The sequence below is a fragment of the Myxocyprinus asiaticus genome, chromosome 7 (assembly GCF_019703515.2).
Source record: "Myxocyprinus asiaticus isolate MX2 ecotype Aquarium Trade chromosome 7, UBuf_Myxa_2, whole genome shotgun sequence".
Lineage (NCBI taxonomy): Eukaryota > Metazoa > Chordata > Actinopteri > Cypriniformes > Catostomidae > Myxocyprinus > Myxocyprinus asiaticus.
The window spans coordinates 12,666,734-12,688,726 of record NC_059350.1 but is presented as its reverse complement, the minus strand read 5'-3'; the positions used below and the strand labels follow the sequence as shown (position 1 = coordinate 12,688,726).

The 21,993-nt window shown below is 39.5% G+C and overlaps 2 protein-coding genes across 3 annotated transcripts in view; one reads left to right on the top strand and one right to left on the bottom strand.

The window, feature by feature from the left end:
- The window catches only part of LOC127444421 (catenin alpha-2-like), a 786,240-nt gene that overhangs the window by 225,411 nt on the left and 538,836 nt on the right, over window positions 1–21,993 (bottom strand). The gene's annotated exons all lie outside the window — the stretch shown is intronic.
- On the top strand, window positions 12,652–15,852 carry lrrtm1 (leucine rich repeat transmembrane neuronal 1). The gene is made up of 2 exons (XM_051703793.1): window positions 12,652–13,395; window positions 13,706–15,852. The coding sequence occupies exon 2, from the start codon at window positions 13,713–13,715 to the stop codon at window positions 15,285–15,287; it is 1,575 nt and encodes a 524-aa protein (XP_051559753.1). The 5' UTR covers window positions 12,652–13,395; window positions 13,706–13,712; the 3' UTR covers window positions 15,288–15,852.

Below are 21,993 nucleotides of genomic sequence, written 5' to 3'. Positions count from 1 at the left end.
TTATGGAGTAGCACATCCTCCATGGGCTGTCTTCCAGGTGGGGCGCCTGCTCTGCCTTGCCGCGAACCACCCTTCCCGGGCACGGTAAGTCCAGGTGCTGCTGTCGCGGAGGCTGGAGGCCTGGTTAGCGGTCTCCAGCCCCTTGCGGTGGCTCATCAGGACGATTCGCCTCGGCTACGTGATCCAGTTCGCAAGACGCCTGCCCCGGTTCAGTGGCATCCTCTCCACTATGATGCAGGGTGAGAGTGCCTCCGTCCTTCGGGCGAAGAGAGCATTAGAGCTCGTCCCCGTAGCCGAGTTGCACAAGGGCTAGTAGTTTACTTTAATAAGTAAACGGATGGATTAAATTAATCGCAAACAGTGGCCATTAATTTGTTCTCCGTGCACTTGTTGATGTGCATGAGATATTTGTGTTGGCACTCCTGGAAGTGTCATGTTTGCAGCAACGGATCTATATGCCGTTAAGATCAATCCATAATCACGTACAATAAATTGGCTTTCAAGGATGTATACCTTGTCGTCATGATTAACACAGGCTAACGACTGAGATAAACTCTGTCATGTGACACTACATTTTTGCGTTAATGCCAATTTTTTCAACAAAAAGTGTTTCCCAACCAGTTTTTCATGACATTTGATGTACTGACATAGTTTATGCACTAGAGTTAAATGAAAAAATATTATGTCGACACTTGTGAAATTTTAGTGATACTTTGCGTTTCCATCAACATTAAAACTTTTTGCGCAAACAATCCTTGGATGGAAACGTAGTTTATCATGTTTTTACCTATTCCCCATTATGATTATTTTGTTCACATATCATACATTATGCAATGGAACTGTCACACATGAGTGCAGTAACAAGTGTCTGTAAATGAGACACACATGTGCATAATGCACACACACATACACACACACACACACACACACACACACACACACACACACACTGTAACACACAAACCACCGTTGCACACAGTCTGGCTGATGGAATAAATATTACACCAGGTGTAAAGAGATTAGGGTTTGTTCTGTGTGATTTGTTGTTTAAGTTTTGTTACATGCTGTTAATTGATCACCTCATTTTGGTTTAATGTGGTGGCATGCACAGACCACAGCAGGGGCAGTGGTGGAAGGATAAAAAAAAGGGCACTGATATTTTTTTGAATGAGTTGTACTTATATAGTATTTAAGCCTTTTCTTTTATTATATACTTATCCTATTTTTTCCATTATTTCCTTCATCACAAATAATAGCCTATTCAGTTTTCTTTCTCACAAAAAGTACCATGGTATTACAATGTTTTTAGAAATGGTCCGTGGTAATGCCAGGTTTTTGACATGTTATATAGTAAAACCATGGTATTTTTTGGAGTACCTTGGAGTACCATGACAATATCATAAAATACATTATGAATATAATAATTATTCAGAACCATGGTATTACCCTTGTAACACCACAGTGCTTCACACTGTGTTAATCTTTTTCTTGTCTCATTGCTCTTCTCTTCACTTTCTCTCATCTCTGCTCCCTTACTTCATCCTGTCATCTCTGCTGCTTCCTCTCTAACCTCATCATCCTCTTTTTAGAACTGACACTTTCTATGGAACTTTTACTTGATTGGTTTATTTAATATTAATGTAATGTTATTTTACTATATGCTGTGATTAATATTTAGGACCTTACAGCAGTAATGTGGCAGAACCATGGTTCGATGATGGTACCAAGATAGTAATACCATGGTTCTGAATGGTTACCATGGTAGCCTACGTGTCCAAACTTGGTAATAACATGGTACTTTTTTGAAGGTGAGTAGTCTAATGGCTTATTTGTTTAAACAAAAAGAAAACTGGTTTTGGCTGAATGACACAGCTCTTTTAGCTCATGATGGTATCCTTCAAAAGACGTATTGAATTTCTATTTAGACTAAAAGTGACAACTATTCCCATTATAATTACAAAAGCTGTCTGCACTGCAAGTTTGCAATGTCAGAAATGTGGTCGCTATCAAGTATTATTTTTTTGATGAACTTACACTACAATAATGTACATAGAGTGGACTTTTTTTTTTTGGGGGGGGGGATTTTTCCCCTTTTTCTCCCAATTTGGAAAGCCCAATTCCCAATGCGCTCTAAGTCCTCGTGGTCGCATAGTGATTCGCCTCAGTCCGGGTGGCGGAGGACGAATCCCAGTTGCCTCCGCGTCTGAGACAGTCAACCCGCGCATCTTATCACGTGGCTTGTTCAGTGCGTTGTCACGGAGACATAGCGCATGTGGAGGCTTCACGCCATCCACCGCAGCAACCACGCTCAATTCACCACGAGCCCCAGCGAGAACAAACCACATTATAGCGACCACGAGGAGGTTACCCCATGTGACTCTACCCTCCCTAGCAACTGGGCCAATTTGGTTGCTTTCGAGACCTGGCTGGAGTCACTCAGCACGCCCTGGGATTCGAACTAGCGAACTCCAAGGGTGGTAGCCAGAGTATTTTACCACTGAGCTACCCAGGCCCCCATAGAGTGGACTTTTAATCTGACCTTACTTGTCTGAGGCAATGCCACTTTGATGATCCTGGGAGCAAATTTCCAATGGCATTTTAGTACACTTGAAGGGTTAGTACACACTGCGAGAAGGGTTGTAAGGCAAACACTTCAAAATCCACTATTCTGCACATAAAGAGCTTGGTAAAGGATGTGAAAAGCCCATGCAGAATCTGCACACATCATGATTCCTTTACAATTGCTGTGCTGATTGTAGTGGGGGAATCTGTGAAACCCATCAGAATGGACTTATTTATGGTAAAAGAAAAATGGAGCTGAGAGTACAATACTCATACTATCAAAATAGCAAGAAATATTCAAATTGTATCTTTTATTTACACAACATTATTTTAAAACTTGAATGAGATTTTTTTTCTCTTTTTTTTAATTTTATTTTTTTGGCTTTATGCAGGCACAGACTCTGTACATGCCTAGTAAAAAGTGCCTTGAGTTAAGGACAATAGCGGAAGTGAAGGGAGAGCGTGAGACAGAGAGATGTGTGATTATGTCCCACACTGTTTGGTTCTGAAAACTCAAAAGTACTCCATTTGCATAAATGAGGGCCTACAATTCAGAGCCACTATACTTCACCAATGAGCAGACATTAGGGTCACTCAAGAATCCTCATTGTCTCCAAAAAGACTTCCACATTCCTTTGATGACTCATGTGACCAAATGACCCACTGAGAGAAAGTGACTCTTATTCTCATCTGTGACTAGCCCTGTGGTTATGACGAGAGTTTGGGTAGACGAGTCAGATCTATTTTTTTTTTTCTTTCTTTTCTTTTGCAGCAGTCTATAATCCAAAACAAAATAAAATAAAATAAAAAAAATTCAGAGAAAACAAAGGAAAAATACCAGACATTGCAAGGCAATGCTTCCCCTGGTTAGTAGTAGAAGTGACTGTGTGCAGGTCTGCATGCAAATCTCTGCAGCATGACTGAGGTAGGCAGGTAGACCTCTCCGACAGGACTGCTAATCCACAGAAGGGCAATTGATTGAAAACATCCCTAAATGCTGTGCTCTGCCTGGCAAAAGTGGCCATTTTAAGTCTCATCAGGCAAGGAGAGCAGGTATCCATTATGATAGCAGGGGAGCACATTACATTGGCAAGAGCTACAATATATGCTAGAGGGCCTCACTGGCTTAGCTTTGTTTGTGGAGAAAAATGGAAACTGTGGTTTAACACTTAACAATGCAGAAAACATTAAAAGGGAACACAACAGGGTGTTGATAAGGTGTATTGCACAGAAACAAAATGCACATCTAATTAACGATCAGAATAATTTCAGGTCATCCTATTTTGTCTTGGATCTGTTCATTGGGCTGGGGAAGGAGTTCAATGCATTACATGAGGTGTACAATATAGACTTTGTTATGCTGTGAAAAAAGCAAGAAGCATTTGCTGATTATTTTAACCATAATTATGTTTCTTCACAAACTAAAGCTTGCAGTAACCCTTTAGTGACAATTTGCTTTTAAAAAGCACATGAAATCATATTTTTAATGACTTTTAGTCCATGTCAGTTAGTTTGATGCCATCTATATGCAGACATACTCTTAAACGTTGAAAAAAATATATAAATATACACTATATTGCCAAAAGTATTCGCTCATCTGCCTTTAGACACATATGAACTTAAGTGACATCCCATTCTTAATCCATAGGGTTTAATATGACGTCGGCCCACCCTTTGCAGCTATAACAGCTTCAACTCTTCTGGGAAGGCTTTCCACAAGGTTTAGGAGTGTGTTTATGGGAATTTTTGACCATTCTTCCAGAAGCACATTTGTGAGGTCAGACACTGATGTTGGACGAGAAGGCCTGGCTCGCAGTCTTCGCTCTAATTCATCCCAAAGGTGCTCTATTGGGTTGAGGTCAGGACTCTGTGCAGGCCAGTCAAGTTCTTCCACACCAAACTCGCTCATCCATGTCTTTATGGACCTTGCTTTGTGCACTGGTGCGCAGTCATGTTGGAACAGGAAGGGGCCATCCCCAAACTGTTCCCACAAAGTTGGGAGCATGGAATTGTCCAAAATCCCTTGGTATGCTGAAGCATTCAGAGTTCCTTTCACTGGAACTAAGGGGCCAAGCCCAGCTCCTGAAAAACAACCCCACACCATAATCCCCCCTCCACCAAACTTCACAGTTGGCACAATGCAGTCAGACAAGTACCGTTCTCCTGGCAACCACCAAACCCAGACTCATCCATCAGATTGCCAGATGGAGAAGCGTGATTCGTCACTCCAGAGAACACGTCTCCACTGCTCTAGAGTCCAGTGGCGGCGTGCTTTACACCACTGAATCAGACGCTTTGCATTGCACTTGGTGATGTATGGCTTGGATGCAGCTGCTCGGCCATGGAAACCCGTTCCATGAAGCTCTCTACGCACTGTTCTTGAGCTAATCTGAAGGCCACATGAACTTTGGAGGTCTGTAGCGATTGACTCTGCAGAAAGTTGGCGACCTCTGCGCACTGTGCGCCTCAGCATCCGCTGACCCCGCTCTGTCATTTTACGTGGCCTACCACTTCGTGGCTGAGTTGCTGTCATTCCCAATCGCTTCCACTTTGTTATAATACCACTGACAGTTGACTGTGGAATATTTAGTAGCGAGGAAATTTCACGACTGGACTTGTTGTACAGGTGGCATCCTATCACAGTACCAGGCTGGAATTCACTGAGCTTCTGAGAGCGGCCCATTCTTTCACAAATGTTTGTAGAAGCAGTCTGCATGCCTAGGTGCTTCATTTTATACACCTGTGGCCATGGAAGTGATTGGAACACCTGAATTCAATTATTTGGATGGGTGAGCGAATACTTCTGGCAATATAGTGTGTGTATATATATATATATACACTGTATAAGACACATTTAAAAAATTGCACTCTTTTTCGGGAAAAGGGGCAAAAAATATAGACTCGTATTGCATTTTCAGGTAGCAAATCATGGTTTGGGGCTAAGATGTAAAAAAATAATAAAAAAATAAAATAAAAAAAAAGGCTACTTGCTATTTATAAATAAAAATAAATAAATAATAGAGTAAATAAAGAAACAAATAAATAAGATCAAATAAAGACAAAGACAAGCCTTTGAACAGGAAATATACCAACCAAGGAAAGAAAACTTTGCTCATCAAGTCATTTCATGGTGTTAAATGTGCATCTGTTTCTATAAGTATTATTAATGAGATTTAACCAAAGCTCCTCGACATTTTTACATTAATAACAGTGAGAGAAAGTCAGGGTAAGTTTTCACATAGAACACTAGAACCACCTCTGGTCTATTTTCACTTGAGCTAAAGTGATTTAACGTCAGTAAGAGGAATGGTTTGGATAGCCCCATCTCTTCTTCACTGTGTTAAGTCATTACTGGGCACCAAGTCATTAGCTGATGGTGCAACCATTTATTACAGGTAAAGAGTGATGGGCAAGGTGGAGCAGAGACAGATCAGACCACGGTCATAGGCTTTTTTCTTCAGCCTGTAGACCTCAACACATCCATCAAATATTTGCTGAGAATTTAGGGTGTGAAACAAGTAATAGATTTGAGGCACAATCTTCTGAAACAGCAGAGGAATGCTGGTACTTTATATGAAAACCTAGTGATTAGAAAGCAAATTTGAATGTTGATGTGGAAAGTTTGTTTTAAAGAATACCGGGGTAAAAGTTGGACTGTCAATAGCCCTGTCTTTTTCTTAAGTCTGTCTTCTCAATGCATAGGAGTTAAGGTAATCTGTTCAGTGGTGGGCCGTGCATTTAAAGTCTAGGCCTTCAGTGTGATTCATGCCATTAAGAAAACACAGTTTCACAATGAATAAGACACCCTATGCCTTTGGGCATCATACATTATGTCGCAGCTAACTAGTAATACCAATTGATATTTTAAAAACACGTCCATGCACGAAAGCCAGAACTTGAAACGACACTTAATGCTCAAGCAAGCCTAATTTTAACTGCAGCATGTCTGTTTTGTGAAATGAACGTCTCCCGAACAGACATTCAAATCATAATTTTTCATATGAATCTACCAAGGAGGTCTATAATACAGTTGTGCTCAAAAGTTTGCATACCCTGGCAGAAATTGTGAAATTTTGGCATTGATTTTAAAAATATGACTGATCATGCAAAAAAAACTGTCTTTTATTTAAGGATAGTGATCATATGAAGCCATTTATTATCACATAGTTGTTTGGCTCCTTTTTAAATAATGATAACAGAAATCACCCAAATGGCCCTGATCAAAAGTTTACATACCCTTGAATGTTTGGCCTTGTTACAGACACACAAGGTGACACACACAGGTTTAAATGGCAATTAAAGCTTAATTTCCCACACCTGAGGCTTTTTAAATTGCAATTAGTGTCCGTGTATAAATAGTCAATGAGTTTGTTAGCTCTCATGTGGATGCACTGAGCAGGCTAGATACTGAGCCATGGGGAGCAGAAAAGATCTGTCAAAAGACCTGAGTAACAAGGTAATGGAACTTTATAAAGATGGAAAAGGATATAAAAAGATATCCAAACCCTTGAAAATGCCAGTCAGTACTGTTCAATCACTTGTTAAGAAGTGGAAAATTCGGGGATCTCTTGATACCAAGCCAAGGTCAGGTAGACCAAGAAAGATTTCAGCCACAACTGCCAGAAGAATTGTTAGGGATACAAAGAAAAACCCACAGGTAACCTCAGGAGAAATACAGGCTGCTCTGGAAAAAGACGGTGTGGTTGTTTCAAGGAAAACAATACGACGATACTTGAACAAAAATAAGCTGAATGGTCGAGTTGCCAGAAAGAAGCCTTTACTGTGCCAATGCCACAAAAAAGCCAGGTTACAATATGCCCAACAACACCTTGACACGCCTCACAGCTTCTGGCAAACTGTAATTTGAAGTGACGAGACCAAAATAGAGCTTTATGGTCACAATCATAAGCGCTATGTTTGGAGAGGGGTCAACAAGGCCTATAGTAAAAAGAATACCATCCCCACTGTGAAGCATGGTGGCGGCTCACTGATGTTTTGGGGGTGTATGAGCTATAAAGGCACGGGGAATCTTGTGAAAATTGATGACAAGATGAATGCAGAATGTTATCAAAAAATACTGGCAGACAATTTGCATTCTTCTGCACGAAAGCTGTGCATGGGACGCTCTTGGACTTTCCAGCATGACAATGACCCTAAGCACAAGGCCAAGTTGACCCTCCAGTGGTTACAGCAGAAAAAGTTGAAGGTTCTGGAGTGGCCATCACAGTCTCCTGACCTTAATATCATTGAGCCACTCATTGAGGGAGATCTCAAAAATGCTGTTCATGTAAGATGACCAAAGACTTTGCATGACCTGGAGACATTTTGCCAAGATGAATGGGCAGCTATACCACCTGCAAGAATTTGGGGCCTCATAGACAACTATTACAAAAGACTGCACGCTGTCATTGATGCTAAAGGGGGCAATACACAATATTAAGAACTAAGGGTATGCAGACTCTGAACAGAGGTAATTTCATTTTTTTCACTGTTGCCATGTTTTGTTTTATGATTGTGCCATTCTGTTATAACCTACAGTTGAATATGAATCCCATAAGAAATAAAAGAAACGTGTTTTGCCTGCTCACTCATGTTTTCTTTAAAAATGGTACATATATTACCAATTATCCAAGGGTATGCAAACTTTTGAGCACAACTGTACCTGGAAATATCTATCTAATAATATTTGCGATTTAAATGTTGCTTGTGTAATAGGCTCTTAGTTCCCTCCTAGTAGGGGAATATTACAATGTTATCCTGGAAGACCTAGAATTGACAGGATCTTAGTCCCCTCCCCCGGTGCTTTGAGTCTCAGTATACACAGTAAGTGTGTAAATGTTTTAGCTTACCTATTGTATAATATACTGCAGGAATAAGAAGTGTGGGCTTCAGGCAATTAAGTGTCAACACGGTGGCTTCCTGAAGATTAAAAGTGATGCAAAGTAATAACTCAAGCTCACGTTCCCACCCCCCATAAACCTAAAAGTGTAAGTGAGACGCCCCTACTCCAATGTAAATTCCACAAATAATTATCAACTGTATTACTTTTAACAATTAATAATTTATTTTCTCTTTTTTAGGAAACTGGAAATTCTTCTGAAAGGTTTGTTACAATTAAATGAAATAATGAAATAAAATAAAACAAATTGCAGGTTCTCTGAATTTGTCTTACAACCTTTATAAATCTTCAAGACTTAACAATTTCAAACACTTTATATAACACCACTCAGATATAAATTCTTCAAAATGAATTTCAATATCTGGACACGTAAATTAACTCACTAGTAACACTGGATGTTATTAAACAAAACTCTGAATCAAATCAAAGACTCTTGTAGTACAATTCAAATAATTCACTTCAAATAACTCTGATGACTCTTAACTTCGTTCAAATGACTCTTTTGAATCAACTTTACAATTCAGTTTCCATTTGACTCAGATTCACATCATATAGTTCAAAATCACAGTTCAAGCTCACAATTCACATAATCACTCAGTTCAGTTCAATCTAACTTAGTAAAATGTTCATATAGATGTGTTGTAAAGAACATTTGTACCAGATTGTAGCAACGATAACTTTGATGCGTCGACTTGCGACGACTTGCAATGACTTGCGATGACTGATGATTTATGATGACTTGTAACAATGCAACAAAACATTTGAGACAGGACAATGAGGATATGTCATCTGGTTGGCAGGGTAATAAACACAAATAACACCACAGAAGCTTCAGCGCGGCTCGGGAAAACTCTGGAACTTTCTGGAACAAAATGGCACGGCTCAGTCACAGCACGCACGCGGCCCACTTGAATAGGGTTGATCCACAAAAAACAAGAAAAACATTTCTTGAAAGCAAAACTTGATTGATGGCAACTGTCTGACTCTTCTAAATGCCATAAATCACTCCTTGCAAACTAACTTTCGTTCTAGCGCACTTACAAGTGCACTTAAGCGATTCAGGGGAAAACCAACGTATCACGATCTATGACACGGTTCATAGATGACTCAAAAAAGCAGTATGATTCTACAAAAATTTAAATTCTGTATTACGCCAAAAACAGCAATGTTCTGAATGAAACTCACGGCTTTAGCAACTCTCTTTCATGCTCTCGGCCAGTCTCTAACACCGTTCTCCGTTCAATGGCGTAATCAACCGAACTTCTGCTTCAACTACGTCTTCAGTTTCACACGATCACGTCGATGTACACTTAACTCACAAAACTGACTGTGTGCCTCTGTCGTCCATTACATTTTCAGCAGAGAAAATGTCAACCTCTCGCACAGCTATCACGGCGTGACTCTCTCGCACACGATCACGGCGTGACTCTCTTCTCACACCACGAGCACAGCTCAACTGTCTTCTTCAATGTCCAAGGTGCGACTGACTTCTTCCTTTTCCCTCTTGCGCACAACGTAGACAGCGCCACCCACCAAAATAAAGGTCCCTTACAGAAAAATATATCACTGTTACACTTGCAATAAATGTAATTTCATCAAGGTACAAGGTTATGCTGCGTTCCATTCAAGTTGGATGTGGGATATTCCTACTTCATATCTCCGACCATAAATGCATTCCATTCCCTGATATTCATAACTGCAAAGCTCCCGTTAGCTTAGCAGGGGTTTGACTCTCATTAGAGACACCTCCTAGCAACCCAACTGATAAACAATGCTGCAGCGCTAGCATTTGTGCTTCAGGTTTACGATTATCAAAAGAGATTATAAAATTGTATACACCTGTTTCTGCAGGCATTTGTTAAACAAGCTTTAATATCATGTAATGTGGAAACGAACTCATTTATCGATATTAATTAATAAAGTGAATGTTTATCACTTACTTTGTATATCTCCCTGAGTGTCGACATGTTTGTGTGACATCATGCACCTGCATCTCGGCGAAATCAGAGTTGAGAATTTCTGCAAGAGCCTACAAGTTGTAATTCTGACTTCAAGATGCATTCCATTGCACTTTTCCTCATAGGAAGATGTAAAATCTGACTTTCTGAGTTGAATGGAATGCAGCACTGCTTTTCAAAACTTGATCCGACACTGAATTCTCAAGCAGCCTAATTTACACTTAGAAAATTTCTGATGTTGCTATAACAATGCAAAAAGCACCAACTTACTTGTAGTGAAAATCAGCCCTCCTTTCCTGTTTAATAAATTAAGCAATCACACGGTCATGCAGAACATCTCGTGTTTTTAAATCCATAAGGATCTCTTTCTCAACGGCAATACCAACAGTGATGACAGCCGACTCATCAGCACGCTTTTCGCTTTACGTCACTCAAGGCCAGCTAGAAGGCCTTGACTGGGACATATCCTAAAGATCACACCCACCAAGAACAAATAAATCACTCTGATTGGCTGATGAATCTGACAATCTGACTTTAGTTGCTCATTCATTTGCACTGTTGAGGGATTCTGTGGAAATTCTGAAGGCCTGAGGGGGTGGAGCTCAGACTCACACGCTGCTTCGGGCATGCAATTTGTGAAACAGTTGTCACACTTTGGTTGTAAGCATCAAGGAATAAATTCTGACTGGATAAACTTTTTTTGTAGTTTGTAGATTAATTAAGAGTGGAAAGCGATTAAAAATACATAGGCAAAAAGGTGATTGAGAATGAAAGGATGAAAAATATTTATTTATTTGGCATGTTAGGCCAACAGAGAAGGCTATGCTGGCCCTGAGAAATCGCCACTGAGACACTGTTTGCTTGCAGACTCCTATGCCAATTAGCAGAATAAGGAGACTATGTGTGGCATATTTTCAGTATGAGATTAATTCATATTTCACAGTGTGCTGAGCAAAGGAAAAGGCTGATCTTAAAATGATGGCAGGAATCAGAATGGAGGCAAGCCAACAGACGCATGCTAGCTTCATGTACCGGATTGTCACAGCTCACTGTCCTTGAAAATTAATCAGAATAAAATGACAAGCCCGGGGACTGAAATCCACCATGTTCTGCAACAAGGCTCCTGAGTGGAATATTTATGTAAACCTGGCTAAGTAGCAACAGATGATATCTGTATTCCAACTGGATGGCAGGACTTGAAATGGCCGTGATAAACAAGCCTGGGCAGACAGCATTATGAAATGTAAATTTAGTTGTTAGGATTTGTATTATTTCTTTGTAGAATTAGGAAAATGAGGGCACATGAGGGTGGGGCTTAGGCGAGAGGGAAGTCACCTCGCCGTGGACTGTGTCCGAGCGTACATGTACTACCAGTTAACTGCTATGACATATGGCACATGATGCTATTACCATGGTGGCTGCACACAAGTTAATTTTTCAATGAGCTAACAGTCTAAAAAGGCAATGCTTTCAGTACAATGAGATTCTGAACTCTGATGGTCCAATTTGAGCCTGGGAAAAAAATGAATTTATCTTGCTCAGAGGACACATGCTCACACACACGCAAAGACCCTGTCAGTATTAGCCTGGGACAACTCATCGGCAAGTGAGAGTGGCACATGATGGTATTTGTCAATGCTACATACATCAATCAATACTGATTCAATAATCTAAATGTATAAAAATAAATAAAAAAAATAAAAAAATAAAAATGTTAAAGGGATAGTTAACTCAAAATGAAAATCTGATAATTTAGTGTCCTCTATGTTGTTCCAAACCCCTAAGACTTTCTTTCTTTTGTCAAGCACAAAAGGAGATTTACTTTCAGTGTACAGTATGGAAAAATAAATAAATGACATAATTTTTATTTGTGGGTCTAAAACTATCATTTTAAAAGAAAAATAAACAAACAAACATGCAATACAATTAATGAAAATAAAATAATAATAATAATAATAATAATAATAATAATAATAATAATAAAAATAAAATAAAAAATGGGGTGTAATGATTTAGTTGTGTGCTTCAATTAAACCCCAGTTTAAAACCAGCCTCTCTTAAATCTAAAATTGTCTCAAAGAGAGAGAGAGAGAGAGAGAGAGAGAGAGAGAGAGAGAGAGAGAGAGAGAGAGAGAGCGCATGGGCTGAATTGTGAGTGGCTTACGACACTCAGTGAACAGAAGGTGCTTCTGCATGCATTGCCAGTGCACTAGTCTGCTGCAAGGGATTGAGCATCTCTTTTCTCCATGTACGCCGCGTCTGCCTTCAGACTCAGCATTTACAGGCTCCGCAGCCCACAGGAAATGAGCTTTACACAACAGAGACCCTGCTGAAGATTTGAGTCTTTGTAGAAACACTTTCATCTATGATTTTTGGATATCATCACTCTAAAAACAGCTTAAAAAAAGACAAAGAGGAAAAAGAGAGCTGTATGATGCAGATCTCACAGCTTCTGTATGTACATAATTGTGAAGAAATGTCCACTGACAGAATGCCAACGAGCTTCACTCAGTGTACATTGTGCAGATCAGTGATCGCTTTTGGTTATGGATGGTGATTTGCGTCGACAGATCGGGAGTCTTTGACGAGAAGGGAGGAAAGAGAGGGAGAGTAATAATTTGGAGTGGATTATTCCCTCCTCCGTGCATGTTTTTTCCCCTGCTCATCTCTCCCACAGATCGGCACAGCAGTTAATGCAGAGTAACGGAGAAGAGAGGAGGACAGCGCTCATGCATGCAGCCCGGGAAACTTGCATTTCCTACGAGCCTGCTGAATGCCATTTGGATTAGTTCTCTTTTTGGGTCTTTCACACGAGGAGAACTAAGACATTGTAAGTCTGCCAGGATCTGGTATCCGATGAAAAGGAGGGAGGGGGGGCTGAATTTGTACCACACTGGGGTCTTTTTTAGTTTCGCACATAATTAGTGTCAGCACAAAGGGATCAACTGAATAGAGGTTGTCAGCCTCTGGAAAGGGGTGAGTAGGAATCATTTCATGTGAGATTGGTTCTTGAGGAGTGCTTTTTTACCTCCCTGTCACTCTTTTCCTTTCTCTGATCTAACATAAACAAAGTGACTTGCCATTTATTTCACGACGCTCGTCTCTTTTCAGTGTGGCAGGATTTCTTGATTTTTTTTTAAGTAACACATCACCCTCCATATTCTATTTAAATAAATATCAATATCAATAAATAATCAAACATTGCACTTGTGGAGTTAAAAATCCTAAAATCCAAAATGACACAAATCTAAAAGATTCAATGGACTTTTTCTCTACGACACTGCAGGATATTCATGCTAATGGATTTCCTCCTAATTGGTCTGTACCTAAAGTGGCCGCTAAGGAAGCCTCCTGGGCTGATACTTTGCTCCCTGGGCATTATTCTGAAAATAGTTCCCCTGGTGGGGGCAAGCTGTCCAAGGCCGTGCCGATGTGACAACAAGCTGTTGTATTGTGAGGGGCTCAACCTGACCGATATCCCCCAGAACCTGAGCAGTATCATTGGCTTGTCCCTGCGTGAAAATAATATCTCAGAGCTGCGGGAGGCAAACTTTGTGGGCCTGTCGCAGCTTACCTGGCTCTACTTGGATCATAACAATATTGAGATTGTGGAGGAGGGTGCCTTCGAGAGGCTGCGAAGGGTTAAAGAGTTGGATCTGAGCACCAACTGGATCGAGACCCTGCCCAACGGGACCTTTAGACCTCTGCCCAACCTGCGAATATTGGATTTATCCTATAACAGACTTCAATCCTTGGAGCCAGACCTTTTCCATGGCCTTAGGAAGCTTACGAATTTGCATTTGCGCCACAATGCCCTTAAATTCATCCCTGTGCGTATATTCCAGGATTGTAGAAGCATGCAATTCCTTGATCTGGGTTACAACCAGCTGCAGAGCCTGGCGCGCAATTCATTTGCCGGACTCTTCAAGCTCACCGAGCTGCATTTGGAGCACAACGAGTTGGTGAAAGTCAATTTGGCCCATTTTCCCCGCCTCATATCCCTGCGCACCCTCTACATGCAAAATAATAAGGCCACCATTGTGGTCAGCACCCTTGACTGGACCTGGGACCATCTGGAGAAGATTGACTTCTCCAAAAATGAGATTGAGTACATTGAGCCACATGTGTTCGAGAGTGTGCCCAACCTTAAGACCCTAACATTGGATTCCAATAAACTGACCAACATAGATCAGCGGATTTTGGACTCATGGACATCCCTGAGCAGCATCACACTGTCAGGGAATGACTGGGAGTGCAGCAGGAATGTCTGTTCCTTGGCTTCCTGGCTTAGCAACTTCCAGGGACAACGTGACAATGGCCTCTTGTGTGCCAGCCCGGACATTGCACAGGGTGAGGATATTCTGGATGCTGTCTATGCTTTCCAGTTATGCGAGGATAATATAGACATAACCACGCAGACCTTCACCACCACCAAAAACCGGGCCAAAGGTTTTATATACAATAGCCCAACACGAAGCCCCTATGACCTGCAGGATGTGGAGGGCGGGGAGGTGGTGACCAACTCCTTAACAGTGACTGTGTCTGCTGATGATCTGGAAAGCACCATGCAGATCCATAAGGTGGTCACAGGCACCATGGCCCTAATTTTCTCCTTTCTGATTATTGTCCTCATGCTCTACGTGTCTTGGAAATGTTTCCCAGCAGGCGTAAGGCAACTGAGGCAGTGCTTCACCAGCCAGCGTCGCAAGCAGAAACAGAAGCAGACCATGCAGCAGATGGCTACTACGTCTGCATCCGAGTACTACGTCGACTACAAACCCAACCATATTGAGGGGGCACTTGTCATCATCAATGAGTATGGCTCTTGCACATGCCAGCAGCAAGCATCTCGAGAATGCGAGGTCTGATTCCCTACCCGTGTTGTTTTCAAGTCAATGGTTTCAGTGTATTGATAGATTTGGAACACACTTTCACTTTGCACCTCATTTTGCTGCTTTAAGGAGGAAGCTACATTTCTGAAGTGCAATTGGACAGAAAATAAGATTTAGTGCTGATTTCTACAGCCTCAATGCCTTGCGGGGGAATCTGACTGTGAGACCAGTGTACTTGATGCAAAAGATGTGGAATAATTATGCTGACCTGTCCTGGGTTCTCTCGTGAAGAGTGGATATTTGAGCTTTAATGTGTATTTCTACTTCAGGATCTTCTAGAACTTTCTAAAGCTACTGAGGACATCCAGAACAACATTTTAATGTGGTAACAAACATACAGACAAATGAAATAAAATAATAATAATAAAAAAAAAAAAAAAGAATCCATTAAAAAATTATTCTACAGTATGTAAAATATGTTAAAAGCAGACATGCAAGAGTGGGAATAAAATGCAAGATGTTATCCTATTTCTTTTGTAAACTAAGAAGAAAAAAAGGGGACAATACAAATGTTTAAATAAATGAATTGCGATTCACAGTATTCATTTCTGCAGGTGAGTTTGAGGATTGCTTTTTGTCTGTGGTCACTGGAAATTATTATTATTATTATTATTATTATTATTGAGCTCTGCAGCATTGCTGGATGTAAATAAGCAGGGCTTTGGGACCGCTTCACTTCATTTGAAATGTAAAGCCTCAGTCTAAGATTCAGATCTCCTCGTCTCTCCACGAGATATAATCACTGTGCAAAGCTTGATTGCTGTGGCTGTTGCAGTTGTTTCCCCTTGTCCCTGTCCCAAATAGATTAAGCAAACTAGCAAAAAACTAAATTGGCTGAGGCGGTGTGATCAGATGGCATATCTCATATGATAAATTCAAACATTTGTGTGCTGTTCAAATAAACAAGACAAGAAGTGTCTAAGACATTAATTCCTTCGCTGCTTCTATAGACTTTAGAGACATCAATTTTGAAAGCGCCTGGACGAGGGGTAAAAATCAGAGTTAAAGGAAGGCCTTAAACATCTAAATGTACTTGAAATGGGTGTGATGAATAATCCATGAGAGTTTTCAAGGATATCATTTTAAACGTTAGTCAAATTCTAGATGTATAGTTCTTTGTGGATTCCTGTTTCAATGCAATGTTATTTTTTGAAGATGCCCCGTGGTCCCCTATTCTTATTGTGTGAGTATCGAGTCCTGTATCAATGGTTATAGCGCTGATGAGAGAAGGTACAGGCTGCTCCCTAGTGTTCACACCAGCAGTAGAGGAAGACAAGATACTGCAGCAACAATCCCGTGGCTTGCTCTTACCTAGGTTTAGTGTGTGTTTGTGTATATTATGTTATTGTCTAAATAAATACAGTCTCTAAGCTCAGCTCAGGTTAATGATTACTGCCACAGCGTCAAGTATCTGCTATTAGGAACAAAAGCCGGCTGGTCATTGGGCTAAGGAAGGGAATATTACTTTGCATTGACTGGGTTGCTGTCTCTCTTTGTTTTAAGATAACTGGGTGTTTATAAAGCATAGGAGACACACAACTGTGAAGATAGTGTGTTTGCTTAATGTAAAGACAGGTTAAATGTTTATGAGGTTATGCGTGTATGTATGTGTTTGTATGTGTGAATGCATTTGACTATTTAAGTGTGTGTGTGTGTGTGTGTGTGTGTGTGTGTGTGTGTGTGAGTGTGTGTGTTGTGTGCTGAAAAAAAAAAGGTGGAACGGAGTGAGTTTTGCGCAGTTGCATGTGTGAATCTAAGCTACACTTGTTCATCACATATAAATGAGATAAGCCTTAAAGGGACAATATAAGGCTGAGCAAGTATTTTTACAGTCAGATCCACAGTTTTATTATGGATTCTAATGCCCTGCCCCTTTGAATCCTTTAATACTTGATATGAAACTGTTCTATTTTCAGCACTGTATTTGATGCGTATATGAAGCTAAGCCAAGCTAAACCAATACAATGTATTCTTACTGTTGTAAATGATACACAATGTGACATGTTTCATCCTTTCCTTTGATTTATTTTTATTTTTTTCTCGCCATTATTTTGCTGTTAATACATTTTTTATTTATTTTATTTTTTTTTTCAGGTGAAGACTATACTTTATCCATAATAGTTATCTGGTCTGACACTCTTTGGACTAACATCTTTTATCCAGCTTTATTGTTTAATTTCCTTGCATTGAAATGAATTGTTCATATCATATTTTTGAAGCGAACCCCTAAAGTATGTACAATCCAATGTGTGGTTGGGTTTTTAATGAATCCTCTGTAGAGCATTAAAAAAAAAAAAAAAAAAAATTCTCTATTTGTGATAAGTGACAGATTTATAGCATGAACACTATGATAAAAGCACTGCAGAAGGCATTATTCCCTGTTCAGCAGAAGAAATGGCAATTATAGATATTCACTCCCTCTCAAAACAGGTGGTTGGGATTCTGAGAAACAAAAACATGTCTTTCAAAAACAATAGCCAATACTGTACCAGCATCAAGACAAATGCCAACAGGGAAAACAATGGAGGCGCAGAGCGAGTTGTTTGATTTCATTCACCCTTCTCCTCTCCAACACTGAGCAAATCTATGCCCTCCTCCAATAAAAGTGCTACTGTGGCCTATTTTTAGCCTCTCCAGCCAATTTTGTATTAACAGTATATTGCATGTTTGTCATTTCATCCAAGTACTGCAAGGAGTCATATTGAATTTCCTTTTCCCTTAATTCTTCTTCTTCTTCTTCTTCTTCTTCTTCTTCTTCTTCTTCTTCTTCTTCTTATTTATTTATTTATTGTATTTTTTTTTTTTCCAGAAGCAGTGAATTAATATTTGAAGTGGCGAGAGGTTTTTTAATCTAAATCATTCTGCTTGTTTTAATTCTGCTTACAAACCCCCCAGCCCTCAAACTCCAACTAGAGTTATTATTCTTACAATTAGTTCTAATAATTAATACCCTTACTGAGACAGATCAATACAGATAGATTTTAGCCAATTACAGATCCTATTGTCTATGTTGTTGTTGTTTTTTTTTTTTTTTTTTTTTTTTTTTTGGGAGTTGGTGATGATGGAAATTGAAATTGGGGGTGGATTGGGGGTTATGTTTTATTTATACAACAATCTTTTATTGATATTTTGGCTAATTAGAGAAGGGAATGCTTGGCTTTATGCCCAGTGCCATCAGAAAGTGGGGTGGGGGTATACAGCAATGGTGAATGCATGTCTAAAACATGAATTCATGTGGTGAGAAAAGGGATGAGCTTTCGGCTCTGTGGGGAGGAAGTTGTGCCAAGTGGTAGGGGGCAAGACATTAGCTTTTGACCTTGTTAGCTTGAGCATTTTGTGTGTATGTCTGTGTATGTGTAAATGCAAATGGAGGAAGATGGATGCATGAGCACTCGAGGGTTCTAGCACTCAAGGGTTTACATGTTGTACACCATGGAGTTGAAAGGGCTCAACACTACTAAACAGTGCAAGATGAACAGACAAGCAGATAGACACAGCAGAAAATTGCAATCTTTTTAAAACAAAATGGGTAATAAATATCACACTTACAGTGTTTAATTAAAATGAGCCGTCTCCTACCAAACTGGATTAGTTACCACAACATTACAAAAGTGTATCCATGGGATAAAGAAATCAAAAATCAGATCTCTTTAATATCACAATGGCTATGCTATCCACATAAATTTTATACCTCTATACTCATACTGTATGTCAACAATTGTCTTCATTGTGCCTAGTTTTACTTCAACTAAGGAATTTTAGGAGAAACATCTGAAATTAAACAACTGATCCTCCTTAAGTTTCCTGAGCTATGAAAAAAACACAACCTCTGAGCAATATTTTATGTATATTCTGGGTATAAAAACCACAGGGCACCTAAATTCTCAACAGGTATTAATAGTGTCTAGTCATCAACAACCTAATAAACCAGACCATGTTTTCTAGTTTCCTCGAATATCAGCCAAACAGAATGCATTTCAATGGAAATCAGGAGCTACTTGCATATATTCTTAAAAGGTTGTTAATATGGGAAAACAAGGATAAAGTGTCATGGTATTGGTATACAAAAAATATAGATATTTCATCAGACTCTCTTGAGAGAGCACACGATGCTTAACAAATTAATGAACCTTGCTTGCTTGCTAAGTGTTGACTGAAAGCACCCGTGTGCCATCCGCTGACTCTGGTCTTGCGTACTAAAACGCCCACACGTAAACAGATACTCTGCCAAAACACAGAGGACAGTGGCCTGAATGGACTGTTGCATCCCTCGGTGACCCATAAAAGTATTCAAGTCGATATCATCCTTATTATTTGTGAAATAAAGTTGCAGTGAGAACTTGCTTTTATTGGAATGTGGGTAAACTGAGCTATATGGCTTTATCATCCTCCAGCTCATCGTTATAATTACCATCATCATCATTCTTATATATGCATCTGCATCACAGCCGTCACATTAACTATCGCCACAGGGGGCATTGTGCCATTTTCAGACTGTAACTAAATCATTAAAATAGCTCTGCATAACATACAGTGTCTCAATTGCCTGGCTTAGTATTCAGTGCTCATTTAAACAGATAGATACACCCACGTCTACATATACAAATGTAGAGACAAATGCAATGGAAAATGAAAGCGAGTGGGCAAACTACATACATCAACATTCTTTATAAAACAATGTATGATGGCAAAAGAGGCTATCACAGAGGCAATTTGTGTCTTATAACCATGAAAATTGTTTGAACATTTCATTAATGAATAACACTGCGCTAAATCCAGTAATCATATGGCTGAGCGGTGATGCTTAGGGCTAATGTTCTGCAACATCTGGTCTCACATTTGTGGCACTGAACTGAATATACAGTTGTAGGGGAGGAACAATGCCGATTGTTATTTTCTGCAAGTTGGCAGAATATCTCATGGGTCGCATCCAATGCACAGCTTGCATTATATATATATATATATATATATATATATATATATATATATATATATATATATATATATAAATAGTATAAATAAATATATAATATGGAAAAAGTTGGGACAGTATGAAAAAAAATGCTAATAAAACAAAAAAAAGTGATTTTTATATTATATTCAGTGTATTTACCCTTTGCTATATTGAAAGCACTACAACTACACATTATATAATGTTTTTCCTTGTGAATTTCCTTTTTTTTTTTTTTTAAATGAACAGACATTTAAAATCAGATGATTGCAACACACTCCAAAAAAGTTGTGACAGTCGAGTGTTTACCACTGTGAAACATCACCATTTCTTTTAATAAGACTTATTAAGCATTTGGGCACTGAAGACACACGTTTGTTAAGTTTAGAAAGTGGAATTTCCCCCATCATCCATTATGTAGGTATTTAGCTGCACAATAGTATGGGGTCTTCATTGCCATATGCTGTCTCAACTAGAGACAGGTCAGGACTGCAGGCAGGCCAGTCTAGCACCCACACTCTCTGCTTACACAGCCATGTACATGAAATCCGTGCAGTATGTGGTTTGACGTTGTCCTGTTGGAAAATGCAGGGATGTCCCTTGTAAAGATGGTACTGGATGGAAGTATATTCTGCATCCATGGTGTTCTCACAGATGTGCGAGTTACCCATGCCATGGGCACTGACACAACCCTGGCCCATACAGACACTGGCTTTTGGACCTGACGTTGATAACAGCTTGGATGGTCCTTTTCCTCTTTGGCCTGGATAACACGACAGCTTTGTTTTTCAAAAACATTTTGAAATGTGGACTCCTCAGACCAAAAAAAAAAAAAAAAACACAGTTCCACTGTTCTGCTTTACATCTAAGATGAGACCAAGCCCAGAGAGGTCGGCAGCGCTTCTGGACAGTGTTGATGTAGGGCTTCTGCTTTACGTAGTAAAGTCTTAACTTGCATCAGTGAGAGTGGTGTTGACTAACAAAGGTTTATTTAAATTATCCCAAGCCCATGTTCATGATATCCATTACAGATGAATGCTGTTTTTTAAAACAGTGATGTCTGAGGGGTCAGAGGTCACGCGCATGCAGAAATGGTTTTTGTCTTGCCCTTTACGCACTGAGTTTTGACCAGACTCCTTGAATCTTTTAAATATATTGTGCACTGTAGAGGGTGAAATGCCCCAAATCCTTCCAATTTGTCTTTGAGAACATTGTTCTCAAAGTGCTGGATTATTTGCTGAAGCATCTGTTGGCAAATTGACAAGTCTCGAATGATCCTTGCTCTTGAAGGACTAGGCTGTTTTTGGAGGCTTCTTATATACTGACACGATTGCCTCACCTGTTTAACATCTCCTGTTTCACACTGCCTTGATATTTTAACTCGTCAAATTGTTATTAGTCTTAAATTGAGACTGTCTCAACTTTTTTGGAGTGTGTTGCAATCATCTGATTTGAAATTACTGTACATTTTCAAAAAAACAATGAAATTCACAAGGAAAAACTTCATATAATGTGTAGTTGTAGTGCTTTCAATATAGCAAAGGGTGAATATAATTTACAAATCACTCTTTTTTCAGAATTGGGGTTGTATATATATATATATATATATATATATATATATATATATATATATATATATATATATATATATATATACATACTGTCCAATCTATACTAAAGTCACTGTAAATAAAGATAAATGTGACGACATCTCTCCCCCTCCGGCTCTTT